We start from the raw sequence: 12543 nt of genomic DNA on the forward strand, positions 1-12543 counted from the left end.
CAAAAGATGACATTCATTCCAATATAAAATGAATAGCATTGTATTAACGTTTATTTCTAATTACAAGAAACAGAATATCAGTCCCTTATTTGTACAAAAATACCTGAAAGATTACAATTAGGTTCACAAGCCAAAAAGCTATTTACAGTATGAAGCAAAGCATATTGAATAAAGGTTTTGTCTCTTAAGTTAATACCTTTTGCATTCCCTGAAACTTTAAACTTTATTCCATTTTACAGTCACTAAATCTTGCATTGTGACAATATAATTTACGATAAGCAAGTCTTGCCACTGGAAAGGTGCATTGATTGGTCAAACTGTCAGGTATTTAGTGCAGAAAAGATAAGACAAAACATCTAAACTGAGGCACGTGTTTCTTCAAGATTAATTAACAAATAAAAAGTTTTTTGTACTTTAACACCTATCGTAACATAACTTAACTAGGAACCCCATTACCAAAATGGTTTGGCATTTTCCTTCTCAACATATTCAAGATTGCTACATGAAGTATTTATTTAGAAAATAAAATCACAGGCAAAAAGATAAAAATTCAACAGGCTCCAAAACAACCCTGAGCATCCCCTTTACATTCATGTCATTTAAATACAAAAATAAGAGTCAAATGTCCTTCAGTCCTTGGTATTCTGAGCTGGCAGCCAGCTGAATCTGTTGGAAAACTAAGGTGGCATTGACTGTTTTCCAGCAGAAAGAAGACAAAGCAGTGATCTGCTTAAGTAAGATTGTTGCCACTTTGAAGGTGGTCACTTTCTCAAAACAGCTCACTTTAGCTGGGAAAAGTACAAAATACTAAGTCAACCATCTACATACAAAAATCATGATTCATAGTCAAACTTTTATTCTCAATTTAAATAAGATGCAAGGTTTTTTTTTTCTTATAAATATGAAACACTGCAAATACTATCCGCCTACTGGGAAAAATGCATGGTTGTCACTAAGCTATGTAAACAGAAAAACTTAAAACTACAGCATAAATGGTCTTATTAAACTGGTAATGTAGTCAATACAAGTATCTTTTTTTTCCTAATAGGGGCCAAATAGAAGCATGCAAAGTGAAGTCAGACTTAAGTTAGCTTAATTTCAAGGTTTTAAAATACATTGTCTAGAAAGCAGGAACACTCATTTCACTATGTACAATTAAAACCAAAACAAAACAAAAAAACAAAACCAAAAAAAGGTTTCTACTAAAAACAAAATCAAGTTTCTTCATTTTTAGTATGTAGACATAAGATGGAAAAAAATACTAAATGTGTTCTGTAAACTAAAATACAGTGTTTCTATACCATTGACATAGTTATAAGCTGATATGGACGACTCAGGCAGGTTATGGTTTGTCTTAAGCTATTCTCAACACTACATGAAGACCTAAAGGTGTAGAATTGGTTTTACTTCTTTACCCTTTCAGATGGCTAGGATTTCAAACCCAGTGGCAAATATTAGTAAGGATGAACTAGCCTGCGTAAATCATTTCCCATCTCAAGAATGCTCCATTCTGCACTGCACTCTGCAGGTTCCCAGGGTGGAGTACTTCTCGCCATGGCTAACTGCAGGAAGCACTGGGAAGTTAATCCAGTTCCCGCACCAGCCCCATTGCTGAAAGAATGGTATCTGCAATTGGAGGATCAAGGCATCTAACTTTAATACTGATTTATCATCAGAAAGTGTTATTGTGTAAACATTAAATAACTGATTTAAACATTAACAATAAAGTAGTTCTGATGACAAACCAGCACCAGAGCAGGATACATGCTTGTCTGCCATAGGTACTGGCATGCCTTAGTGTGTATGACACAGAGATCACCAGTTACCTCAACGGATGATACTGCCAGCAGCTAGTTTACAATCAAATGTGTTTCCATTCCCTGTATGTTCTTTCTCAGCATGTAAACTTTCATGGCCCTACAGAAAGCAGAAGGGGTACAGTTCCTTTTATGCCCTATTCCCCAGGAGAGCTTTGTGTCACTGTAGCTTTACTATATGGAAAGAGCTCTTTGAAACAGTCTGAAAATTCAAGGAGCCATAAAGCTAAAAACACTGTTTTGATTTTTTTTTGTTTTTTTTTTTTATTTTGTCATACTAAGACTACCTGCAGAAGAATCTTCTCACAAAAAAAAATGGTGGTTTCAAATACAAGTGTAGTCATTCAGTCCTATTCTATTTAGTAACAGTAAGTTTCCTCAGGAAAACAGTCAAAAGGCTGTAAAAAACAAACCACCACTTCAATAATAAAAATTTGTGCATAGAATCTAATACAGTCTTTGCATGACTGGATGCCACTAATATGCCATCAACATACTACAGCCATAATGCTACAAGTCAACAGTTTTGAGAGTATGTATATGGTGGTATGTTCTTTTAGAATTGTATCCTCATTGCTTCTTCAAAGACATCTGCAGATCATCGAACCTCAGGTCTCCAGAGAAGTTTTGAGACACACGCGCGCGCGCACACACACACACTTCTTGATTTTCTTCTAGATTCTTTTAGGCTGAAGCATTCCATACATTTTAGGGTGCAGATTAATACCCAACTCCTGCATGAATTTTAAAAGCCACATCAGCTCCTAATATAGGCTGCATACAATATCCGAAACAAAGTAGGAGTGCAAAAAAAGTGATCAATACAAAAAGTAAACACACTAGTCTTAATTGTCAAGATTATTCCAGGGCAAGAGTTCTTTCAAAGATTTCTCTTCACACTTGTTCCTGTTAAGTGGCCCAGCCAAAATAGTTTCCAGTTCTGTTTCAAATTTACTCATTGTTTTACATACCCTCCCCCCGTTTTTGGGATGCTGGGACACTCAGCAGCAATCACTCTTAGGTGTTAGACAAACCAGCAATCTTGGTCTGTTGGCACCTGTCGAATCCATCCCTTTCAGAGTCCCAAGGTGCATAATATTTTTATTTATTTTAACCAACTTACAAATCTGCCAATTCCCCAGTGTCAACGTTCTCTTACAATTACTCTTCTAGCAAATCCAGTCTTCAGTAAGAGTCAGATTTGAGGTCATAAGGCCACTCGAATGCAGTGGTGTTTGAGTTTGCAGGGCAAGACTCCTTTGTTTAGTTGATAGAATTCAACAAGCTGGATTAGATCACTGAATTTGGTGTTCCCATCATCCAGGCTGAAAAATATCTGTCCATCATCTTCACACTGGGGAAACAAAACATCCTTTTCAAGTTAGACTGCACCTGAAGAGATGCAAGCATGGCAAAACATAAGAGTACAAGCATGTGACATAAAATAAATGATGGGCACTGCCCAGCAACCTAGCACCCAGAGATCTTTGAGAAACGAGGCACAGCACTAGAAAAGAACACACGTTAGCTCAACTTGAAATGCTTTGTTTATGAAAGTGAAAGTTTGCGGGCAGAGTAATTGAAAGTCATGGAGACAGCACTGTTCTTCACTACATAAACAAAAATACTCCCAAAGTATTTGTTAGCAGTTTGTAAAATTGGCAGGCAAAGCAAGGGAAGAGGACCAATAAGGAGATTACATGATCTTAAACTTCTTATGCTGCTCTTGATCAAGATAAAATTCACATAGGTTCTTGACATCTCAGTGTAATGCTATTTTAAGCTCAACGTTATTGGATAACCTCCAGAATAAAACTTTTTAAAGTTTCCCTGAGTTATTCAACATTTGCCTAAGTGACAGGGAGACAACTGCCGCTGATGTTGCTGTCAGTCACAGAGAACAAGTTCTGTGCATTACTTCTATACCTCAGTGACTTACACTAGTTTTCCAGGCAATGTGAACAAAGAATTTTAATCAGACATTTGACAATTCTAAAGAATACATGCTAATATACTTGCTAATGGAAACATCACGGTTAATTACCTCAGTAATTAATAAGAAGTTCTCTTCAGATGTTGGCAAAGCTTCAAGATTTAAAATTTCTTTTTTTGTGATCAGTATCAAAAACAATCTACTTACCGGCAAGATCTGAAAATGCTTTATTTTTTGATGATGGCACAGTGTAAGTACAAATGCCTTTGGATTGCTTTGGCTGTCCCGGAGAAGAAATAGTCTAGGAGAGAACATTTTTAAGTACATGGTGAATACCACAATCCATTTCTTCATAAATAATCAAAACTACTATGGCATTTTGTGCTATTGCCTAACTCTTCTTTGGTGATTCCATAATGGGCAATTTGCTTTCAGTTTTTATACCACGGCCATGCAAAGTAACAGATGAAGAAAACAAGAAGGGAAAGACATGTGGCAGTAGTTCTTCCCGTATGAATGTATGAGGCTTTCCAAAAGAGTCTCCCTAACTGAGCTTTCCATTACTGATATATACTCTCATGAAGAAAAGTGTTTTCATTTAACTCTAAAGCAAATCTGGATTTCTGCAGAAATGGGATCTTGCATCAGTTTACAGAAATCCAGTCTTAGCAAAATTACTGTAAGTTAAATGACTGCAATTGCACAGGAACAGCTCAATACTTTCTTAAAACAACAGTTAACTAGCACCCACATTATCAAAATGTGGAAAACACACACTGATTTTTCCTCTAAAGCACTCACAGGATTTTTCCTTCAGCATCACTGGAAAATAATACACTTTAGGAGTATAGCTAGCAACATCATACACTATGTAACTGTCACTTTTAAGCTGACCCACAAAATTGAAGTCCTAACTCAAATACCTACTTGGAAGAGAAAAAAAAATCTAGTAAAAAAATATTTTCTCCCCTTGCCATTTATGAACTAAGGAAGGAGAACCTCTCCATGCCAGAGGAAACAAGAATATACCTTTGGCATAAGGCTTACAGTGCTAATCAGTAGTGGATTTGTGAGACTGCCAAGCACAGTACTGGGGCAGGCCTCAAGCCCTCTTAATTGCTAACCACTAAGCCAGGAACACACTCTTCTAAGGCTGAGTTGCAAGAACTGCTTGTAGTCTTATGAACCCAAAAGAACTTCCTCCAGCTCCTCAGAACTGATTGAGAAATGTCAATACCACAAAAATGCACCATCATAACCAGAGTCACTCCAATACTCAGAGACAGGCATGTCTTGCCACCACCGGAAACCACTCATGGTGTTTGAACATTCCTTTTTAATCCTAGCAAGACCAGATGTATGGAAAAGGGACCAAAGACTTTACAAATTAGGATCCATCTCAGTGAGATGGATCTTACCTGCCCTGTGGTTACAGCATTCATGCAAGTATCTCTAAATTACCTTTCATCTAGCCATTTCATAATGCATGGTAGCATAAGCTGGTGACACAAAAAAAGCTCAGCACAACTGATCCTGCAAGTGTTTACTCAACCTCTGGCAAGCAAAAGGCTGTCCACATAAACAATGACTACTAAGATAGATATATCCACAACAATAGTATCCAGAGACAGTCAAATGATAGCACTATCAGCTGCCTGCATACATTGCAGAACATCTTACATGAGCCATGAGAAGACTGTTAATTTTCTACCTCCTTTGTTCAAGAACACATGGAGCAGGAAAACACAGGTAAGATTCTTCTGTCCTGTAAACCATGATCCTTAGATCTCAGAGCACAGTTAACATGGTTCCTTTTGCCACTGACCTCGCTACGGCCAAACTAACCAGTCTTCACATTCCACAGTCAGTAAGCTGTCTTACACCACCTCAGAGGCATTAACCTATTTATGAAAACCCCAAGAAAGACAGGCAGCTAGATTCCTAAGGCAACAAGTCAAAATGAGCCCAAAATTGTAAAGATCTGCAGTGTGAGAGAGAATGAGAAACCCAACAAGTCAGCAGTGCTTTGTTTTCTTAGCCCTTCTTCTCTGTTTGACCTGCTAAGCTAAAACCCAATATCCTTAGCCCAGCAAAAACCCCAAAACAATTTAAAACCACTGATTGATGAATACGTATATACAATAGCAATTTCTATTTCTCTAATTTTTGTCATTCTTCACAAAGATTACTGATGCTCCTGAATCAAAAAATGCCAAAGAAAGGATTGAACTTAACTGTCTCCCGAGAAGCCAACATTGAAATTTCTACCTCTAACCCTGACAGCAGTGACATTCGTGAACTAAAGGCAACCATCCTCTCCTGCGCCTTCCATCCTACAAACTAAGAACTGCTGATTGCAGTTTAAGCAGCTTCCCTTCACTAACCATAACTATGTATAAGTAAGGGAAACAGATGCTCAGAAGATACTGAAATCTCAGCTGCAGAAATTTTAGACAGTGCTGGAACAGGTACTTTCATTTCCTTGCTCTAGAACAGAAACAGATAGTGAGAAATCATCATGAACTGGTCTGGTTAATGCAAAAGAGCACAAATGGCTGATCATAAATTTGTGGGCAAATAGCTAGGTACAGCTTTGCCTGAAAAATAGGTCCTCAATGCAGATTACAGGAATGAATTACTTTCCAATTCTAACTTTCTCCAAAACTTGATTGCTTCTGTTGGAAAAAAATATTAAAGTTGAAGTGTATCCTTAATACTTGTATTTTCCAAAGTAAGGGTTAGAACGTACTCCTACAAACCCACACTCTGACTTTTTGAAATCCAGGCAGGTTACAATGGGACTACGCAAGAACCAGGTTACTCAGAAGTACTTACAAATCTGTTAAACCCCTACAGCAGAAGCTGTGCTCCTGCCTAGAATGCCTAGCATCAGATCATAAATACTAAGCAACAGGCATACCTACCCATCTACAAGCCCTTGCTGCTTAATGATCCTGTGAGATTCTTCTCTAGAGATTCTGCCGTGAAACCAATGCTGTGTCCTATGAATAACTGAAGGTGAGAGGGAAAAGAGAGAATGAGAGGATGGTTAAAACCAGTAATGTGCAACAGTTTATTCCACACACTGATTATGTAAACATTTTAAAAGTGGGTATAGTTTTGTTACATCATATAAAATGTCTTTCATCATTCTATATAAGAAATTAATTGATATGGGAAAAATGCACCAGCTGTTGCATCTACTTAACGTATCAAGTAGAGAGGCATTATCTCCATGTATCTTGTGATTTGCAGATATATGATTAGGTAGCGAGAGGAATCTCTTATTATAATATGGCCTTTTCATAGCTTCTTGAAAATGTTGGACTAAACAATTCTTAGAATACAACGTATAAGCTAACCTGTTAAAACCAAGTCTATCTCTCAAATAATAAAAAGCACTTTAGCTTGTGCTTTCAAGGGTGGAGTTACCCACCAATGTTTTTATGGGTTTTGTTTTGTTGTTTTTCAAATGGTATGTTTAAATTCTGTTCTGAATAGAAACATAGACTAGAAACAGAGTATATCTTTCCTCTAAACTCTCCAAGATATTAATATTCAATTTCTTGTTATTTTAAGAAACTTACAATATCAAAGAGATGCTCAGAACTCACAGGCCTCCATTTTAAATTACTGAGTTATTATGGAATAAATACTATTTTGAAGACTCATTTTTACTCTTACAAGATTAACAGATCACTCACTGACTTTCCTTGGCTAAACCGAAGGACTGACTTCTGGATTGTTTTAAATGGAAACATTTATGGAAATAAATGTTTTTCCATTTAAATGGAAACATTTATAAAATGAGTTTCAAAAGATTAATATTGAAGAAAAGTTTCAATGCATGTTCAAAGGCAAACAAATTCCTTCTACCGGTAATGACACAGAAGCTACTGATAAACATAAACACTGTATTTGACATTGAGGCATTAATACTCCATGACTGTACTAAGTATGTGCAGTCCCCAGTTCATATGTCCCTACATGAAATGTAACTCTTATTTACCCACAGAAGCCTCTGATACTACGCTTACGAACCAGCAGAATTTACCTGTACTCAGTGTGGAAGGATGGAGTGGACTTTGGCTACCCAAGATGTTCATTCTTGTGCTACGTTTCTACAGAGAAAATGAATTACCGTTAAATCCACACTAAAGCCTCAACAGAAGAGAATTAGTGCACATGCAATACAGATTTAATTTACAGGAAACTGGGGGCTGGGCAAGTTTAATGCAAGGATGAAAAAAAAGAAATGCAACTTTGAAGGGGGCTAATCTACAAGCAGCAGCTCATTTCAGTTGGCTTAAAACACAAGCCAGATGTTAATGATGAAAGCTCAGTATCTAAAAATACAAAAAGGAAAGAAGAAAAAAAAAAGAAAAAGGAAAAAGAAAAAAGACAGAAAAAAGAAAATTCTGGTATGTTTCTGCTCAGGCAAAACACCAGGCACTCGGTAAATCAAGCAGTATTTCCCTCCCGTACATAAAGCACCAGCTAATGCTTCAGTAATGACTCCTATTCCCTAAGAGACGAGCATGTGGGAAAACTTGTACTGCAGCTGTCTGTCCACAAGACACTATAAACAAGTTACATCAGTTTTCATTGCAAGAGGTCCTGCCTCTTGTATATTCTGCAATTAAACTTACTGGGAGCAAGCCATTAGTCAGAGCCCCAGCCTCTTCCATGTGGGGAAGCATTTAATTTGACATATTCCTCCTCAGAGACTGGTTTTGCAAACTGGTAGTAAAGTTCTGGTGGGTCTGCTTTCCCCCTCAACTTTCCTCTGGACACTAGGGGGACAGAGAAGCAGTGGTAGAAGGTTGTTGTGAATGTGACAGTTTTGCTAAAGATGGATATTGACTTTCAGATCTGCATGCTTGCAGTGTGATTGCTTCAGGTCGGAGCTAAGCTATACTGTGACCAGCACTGCACTAACATCATAGCACACTCTGTGTTTTGGCTCTCAACAGACACTTGCTAATTATAAAAATAGAAAAGAAGAGAAGATAGCTACCCTCCAAGCATGTCCTTCTTCCAAGGCAGCACTCTGTGCTTCAGCAGGATTTTCAATAACTCTTCCTATTTGCCCCGAAAAATCCATTGCTACTAGTGAGTTTTCAGATACACTTCTCTGAAAAGGAATTTTCACTTGTTTCAAAAAACAGGGAAAGAAAAGAATCCAGCTTGAGAGTTTCATTTCAAAATGTTTTGGTTTCAGAAGACTGTCCAAAGTTATCCTTCAACAGCACAGAAAATACATCTAATTTTTTAATCCCTTCCAAAAGATTTGCAGACACAAAAATAGACGTTTTTTCTCTTTAGGCCGTAGGGGAGGGAGAGGATTCAAAGGCTGAGAATAAAATCTATATTGCTCAAGTTGCCCACCTGCCCTATTACCATTCTCCAGTTATTTTCAGGGCCAGTTGGGATCCAAATACAGGATCTTCACTTTTAGATAGCTAACAAGTCAGCTCTTGGCCCAACATATTTTAGGAAATTTACGTGTTAGTTTTGCCAGACCTAAGCTGGCTTGTGCAGACAGCCAGATGTCTCTGTACTGTACATCTCAAAGTGCCTGACGTATCCAAGATTTTTCAATCATGTGGATCATGTAAGCCTAAGATAATGGAGAGCCAACCACATAAACTGTACTCATGCGAAACATGAACTTTACATTGATTTGCTACACAATGCTGAATTTACATTTCTTAGCATAAAATTTTCCACTTTTAAAATGCAAAAGCAAATGTATCTTTTCCAACATTATACATTAATGAGGTGAAGGTCATTACTTACTACAGGAGTGGAAAAGTGTGGAAGCATGGCTTTTCTCTGCTGGGGAATTCTGTAATTCTGATACAGTAGCATTCCATACTGCCAAGAGAAATGCAAGGTCATTAGTATTCAAATATATACCCTAAGTAAAAAACTGTAGTATTTCATAATACCTTACACTGGAACAAGGTGCCACCAGTTTATTATTTTCATGATCAGAAGCTGTCCCAAAGCAATTTGCATTGAGTGACAGTGATTGGTAGGTGGCAATAGAGCAGTAAATATGCACGAGTTTTATTTAAGACAGTGCTTTTACAAGCCTGGGTGAAACACACAGGTAATTTCTGCCACTCTTGGCTACCACCCTGTTTTCCTTGTAGAATACAAGCTTTCACTTGAGGTCAGAACACTTGCATTAACTCCCCCTCTTTTTACTCCCTAGTAATGTGAACTTAAAGAAATGCCTGCATAAGATGTTCAAACTCGGTTTTCATAATGATAAAAAGTAAGAACTTTTCTAATTCACTAGCGCTTTTAATAAATTTCATCAAGAAATAACACTTTTGGTACTTTTCTATAAAAATAAGGTGACTGAATTCCAATCATGCTCCTCGTTGAACATGTTAAATTTTAGCAACACTAGTAACTAGCACGGTAGGAAAACACCTACTCAGTGCCTTCCCTAGAGGCACAGTGCTGAAGTATAGCAACATTACTTACTGAATGTTCTAACTGAAATGGTATAAATAATTTTGTAAACATGGTAATATATGACCATAGAAAGCTAAATCAGTAGGTATATAAAAAGGAGGGTCACAGCCACAGCCTTGGGGCACAGCCTTAATTCTCCCTGACTGTACACCTTTAATCATCTTTCAGTGTTCCTCAAACTTTTTTAACTAATGTTAACTGCCTCAGGGTGAATGTTCTATATACAGAAATTACTGCTATACAGTACCCTGCATGAGAGAGAGAGATTCTTCCCAACAGTCACTGCAAGAGGCATGCCTACATATTTGGTAAGAAGAGTTAACGCTGTACACTGTGGAAGTTTTTCCTTGCCATTAAGGAATATCGGTGCCTTGACCAGTGTATTCTTCAGAGGTGTCTTCAAGGTACAATTCACTACAATTTTCTGATCCTCTGTTTGAGCACATTCCCCACGTGCAAAATTTTGTGTAAGTAAGGAAAATAAAGGACAGCTGAGAAGAAGCACTGGGACTAAACTCTTACCGTAATTGTTAGTGTGTATTAAACATAAGTCAAGTCAAGTAACTGCAGAGTGGATTATGATAGCCAACAGAGATATCAGCTCCACAGAAATTAAATATGCATCTTGTAACTGGGATTGCTTCTTGCGTCCTGGCCCATACTATGGCTAGTGCACCTGCTTTGTAACAACTTAAATTTCTGTACTGCAACACAGAATCTCTTACGATTAATGAATAAGGTAATACTTGGAGAGCATTCAAAGAGAGATGCTCCAGTTTGGAAGGTGACCACTTCATGCAGATGGAGAAGAGGCATTGTGTTTTCATACCCACAGGTCTAGGAGTCTGATTTGCTTTCCCTGTGCTTACAGGGTTTTGCATGATGGACAGTTTGCATGGCGAGAGGAACAGGTAACTGTAGCAAACATCTGTTATGTTTTGAGGATAAACAAATGAGATAAACTATTTTGAAAGGGAGGGGAGGAATAAACACTGATCTCAGCGGCTGCAGGCAGCAGCCATGCCCTCATTTCCAAATCTGAAACTAGCTGTTTGCTACCCAGAGAGCCAAAGCTGACTAAGCTGAAGGTTCTCCATCCTATTTTGGTGGACATGTATATAGCATCAGGTGCCACAGTACCACTTTGTGCATGCCTCTATTTTTTATCACATTTTGTATGTTATGCTTTGGCACAAATTTTTAGAGAGTTGGGTAACTGTGCAGAAGAAAGGTGAGATTTTCATGGGTAATGACATCTGTACATATTTATTACATATATTCCCTTTAATATGAGGGACGATGTAGTAAGGTACAGAGAAGAATACAGTAGTTTTCAAGGCAGCATCTTCAGGGAAAGATTTAAAGACAAACAAAACTAAAACTTCTGCACATTTCCCTATGAAGATCAGGAAGTTCCCCACTTCAAAGAGTGCGTAAGTCAAGCTTCTTCTCAGTTCCTTCCACGCTGATTTTGTTTCAAAAAATCTGTGAAGCCTCCTACCATATTATCAAGTAATCTCATTGTTTCCTCTCAGATATGAATAACTTTCGCCTAGAGACAGGGTTGCTTATTTTTGTTACTTTTTAAATAGAACCTTCATAAAAATGAAAAGACTGCAAAAGCACTAGACAGAGCCACTTACCATCATCAAAACATTTTCTTTAGCTTCATATAAACTTGCAAATACCTTGTTAAGCTGGTTTTTTTTGATTCACATATCATAAATTTGGCTCCAAAATGAAAATTATATTTAATTCATATATGGAAGGAGTTGAGCTCAGTTCTGTGCTAAGCTTAGGAGGGACAGATCTACCAGGCATTTTGCTCTTAGCTGTGTCATTCTGGAGGCAGATGATGTTTAAGAACATACAGGTATCTTCTCATGAACAAAATAATGAATGCAACTTAAACTGTAAGTGTAGCTCTTTTTCCATAAAAGAGATTAGGTACCTTGAGGAGTCGAAAGGCAGTCATCCAGCACGTCCTGCTTTGCTCATCTTCAGCACACAACAACCTCAGTTCCTTAGTTTCATTTCTCACCCTGTTGGGCTATAAAGCATTACAGGGAAGTCAGCTACACTGAGCAGAAAACCAACACCACTGTCAGCTGACTGCAGAGTAAAGGCAGGTACAGTATTAGTCAGAATTGGCCAGAAAAAGCTTACATCACCTTGAATTAAAGCTCAGGAGAGGCTGAGCATGCTTTGAAAGAAATCACTTTCTCAGCTGGGTGCAGTAAGATCAACATTTTATCTTAGTGCCTGCTCTGAAATACCCTGCAGCCCGGCAGTTTATCAGAACAA

The 12543-nt window shown here is 37.8% G+C and overlaps 1 protein-coding gene across 2 annotated transcripts in view; it reads right to left on the reverse strand.

Annotated features, from left to right (window-relative positions):
• Positions 1-3024: 3024 nt before the first annotated feature.
• The window catches only part of GRB10 (growth factor receptor bound protein 10), a gene marked incomplete at its 3' end in the record, with an annotated part of 106804 nt that continues 97285 nt past the window's right edge, over positions 3025-12543 (reverse strand). For both annotated transcript variants that reach the window (XM_080610323.1, XM_080610324.1), the window contains 7 exons: positions 12191-12289; positions 9550-9627; positions 8768-8884; positions 7805-7871; positions 6675-6762; positions 3958-4051; positions 3025-3171 (listed from right to left, as the gene is read on the reverse strand). In XM_080610323.1, the coding sequence (XP_080466449.1) occupies positions 3025-3171; positions 3958-4051; positions 6675-6762; positions 7805-7871; positions 8768-8884; positions 9550-9627; positions 12191-12289 (690 nt within the window). The remainder of the gene's footprint in view (positions 3172-3957; positions 4052-6674; positions 6763-7804; positions 7872-8767; positions 8885-9549; positions 9628-12190; positions 12290-12543) is intronic.

The sequence above is a fragment of the Psittacula echo genome (assembly GCF_963264785.1).
Source record: "Psittacula echo genome assembly, chromosome: 2".
Lineage (NCBI taxonomy): Eukaryota > Metazoa > Chordata > Aves > Psittaciformes > Psittacidae > Psittacula > Psittacula echo.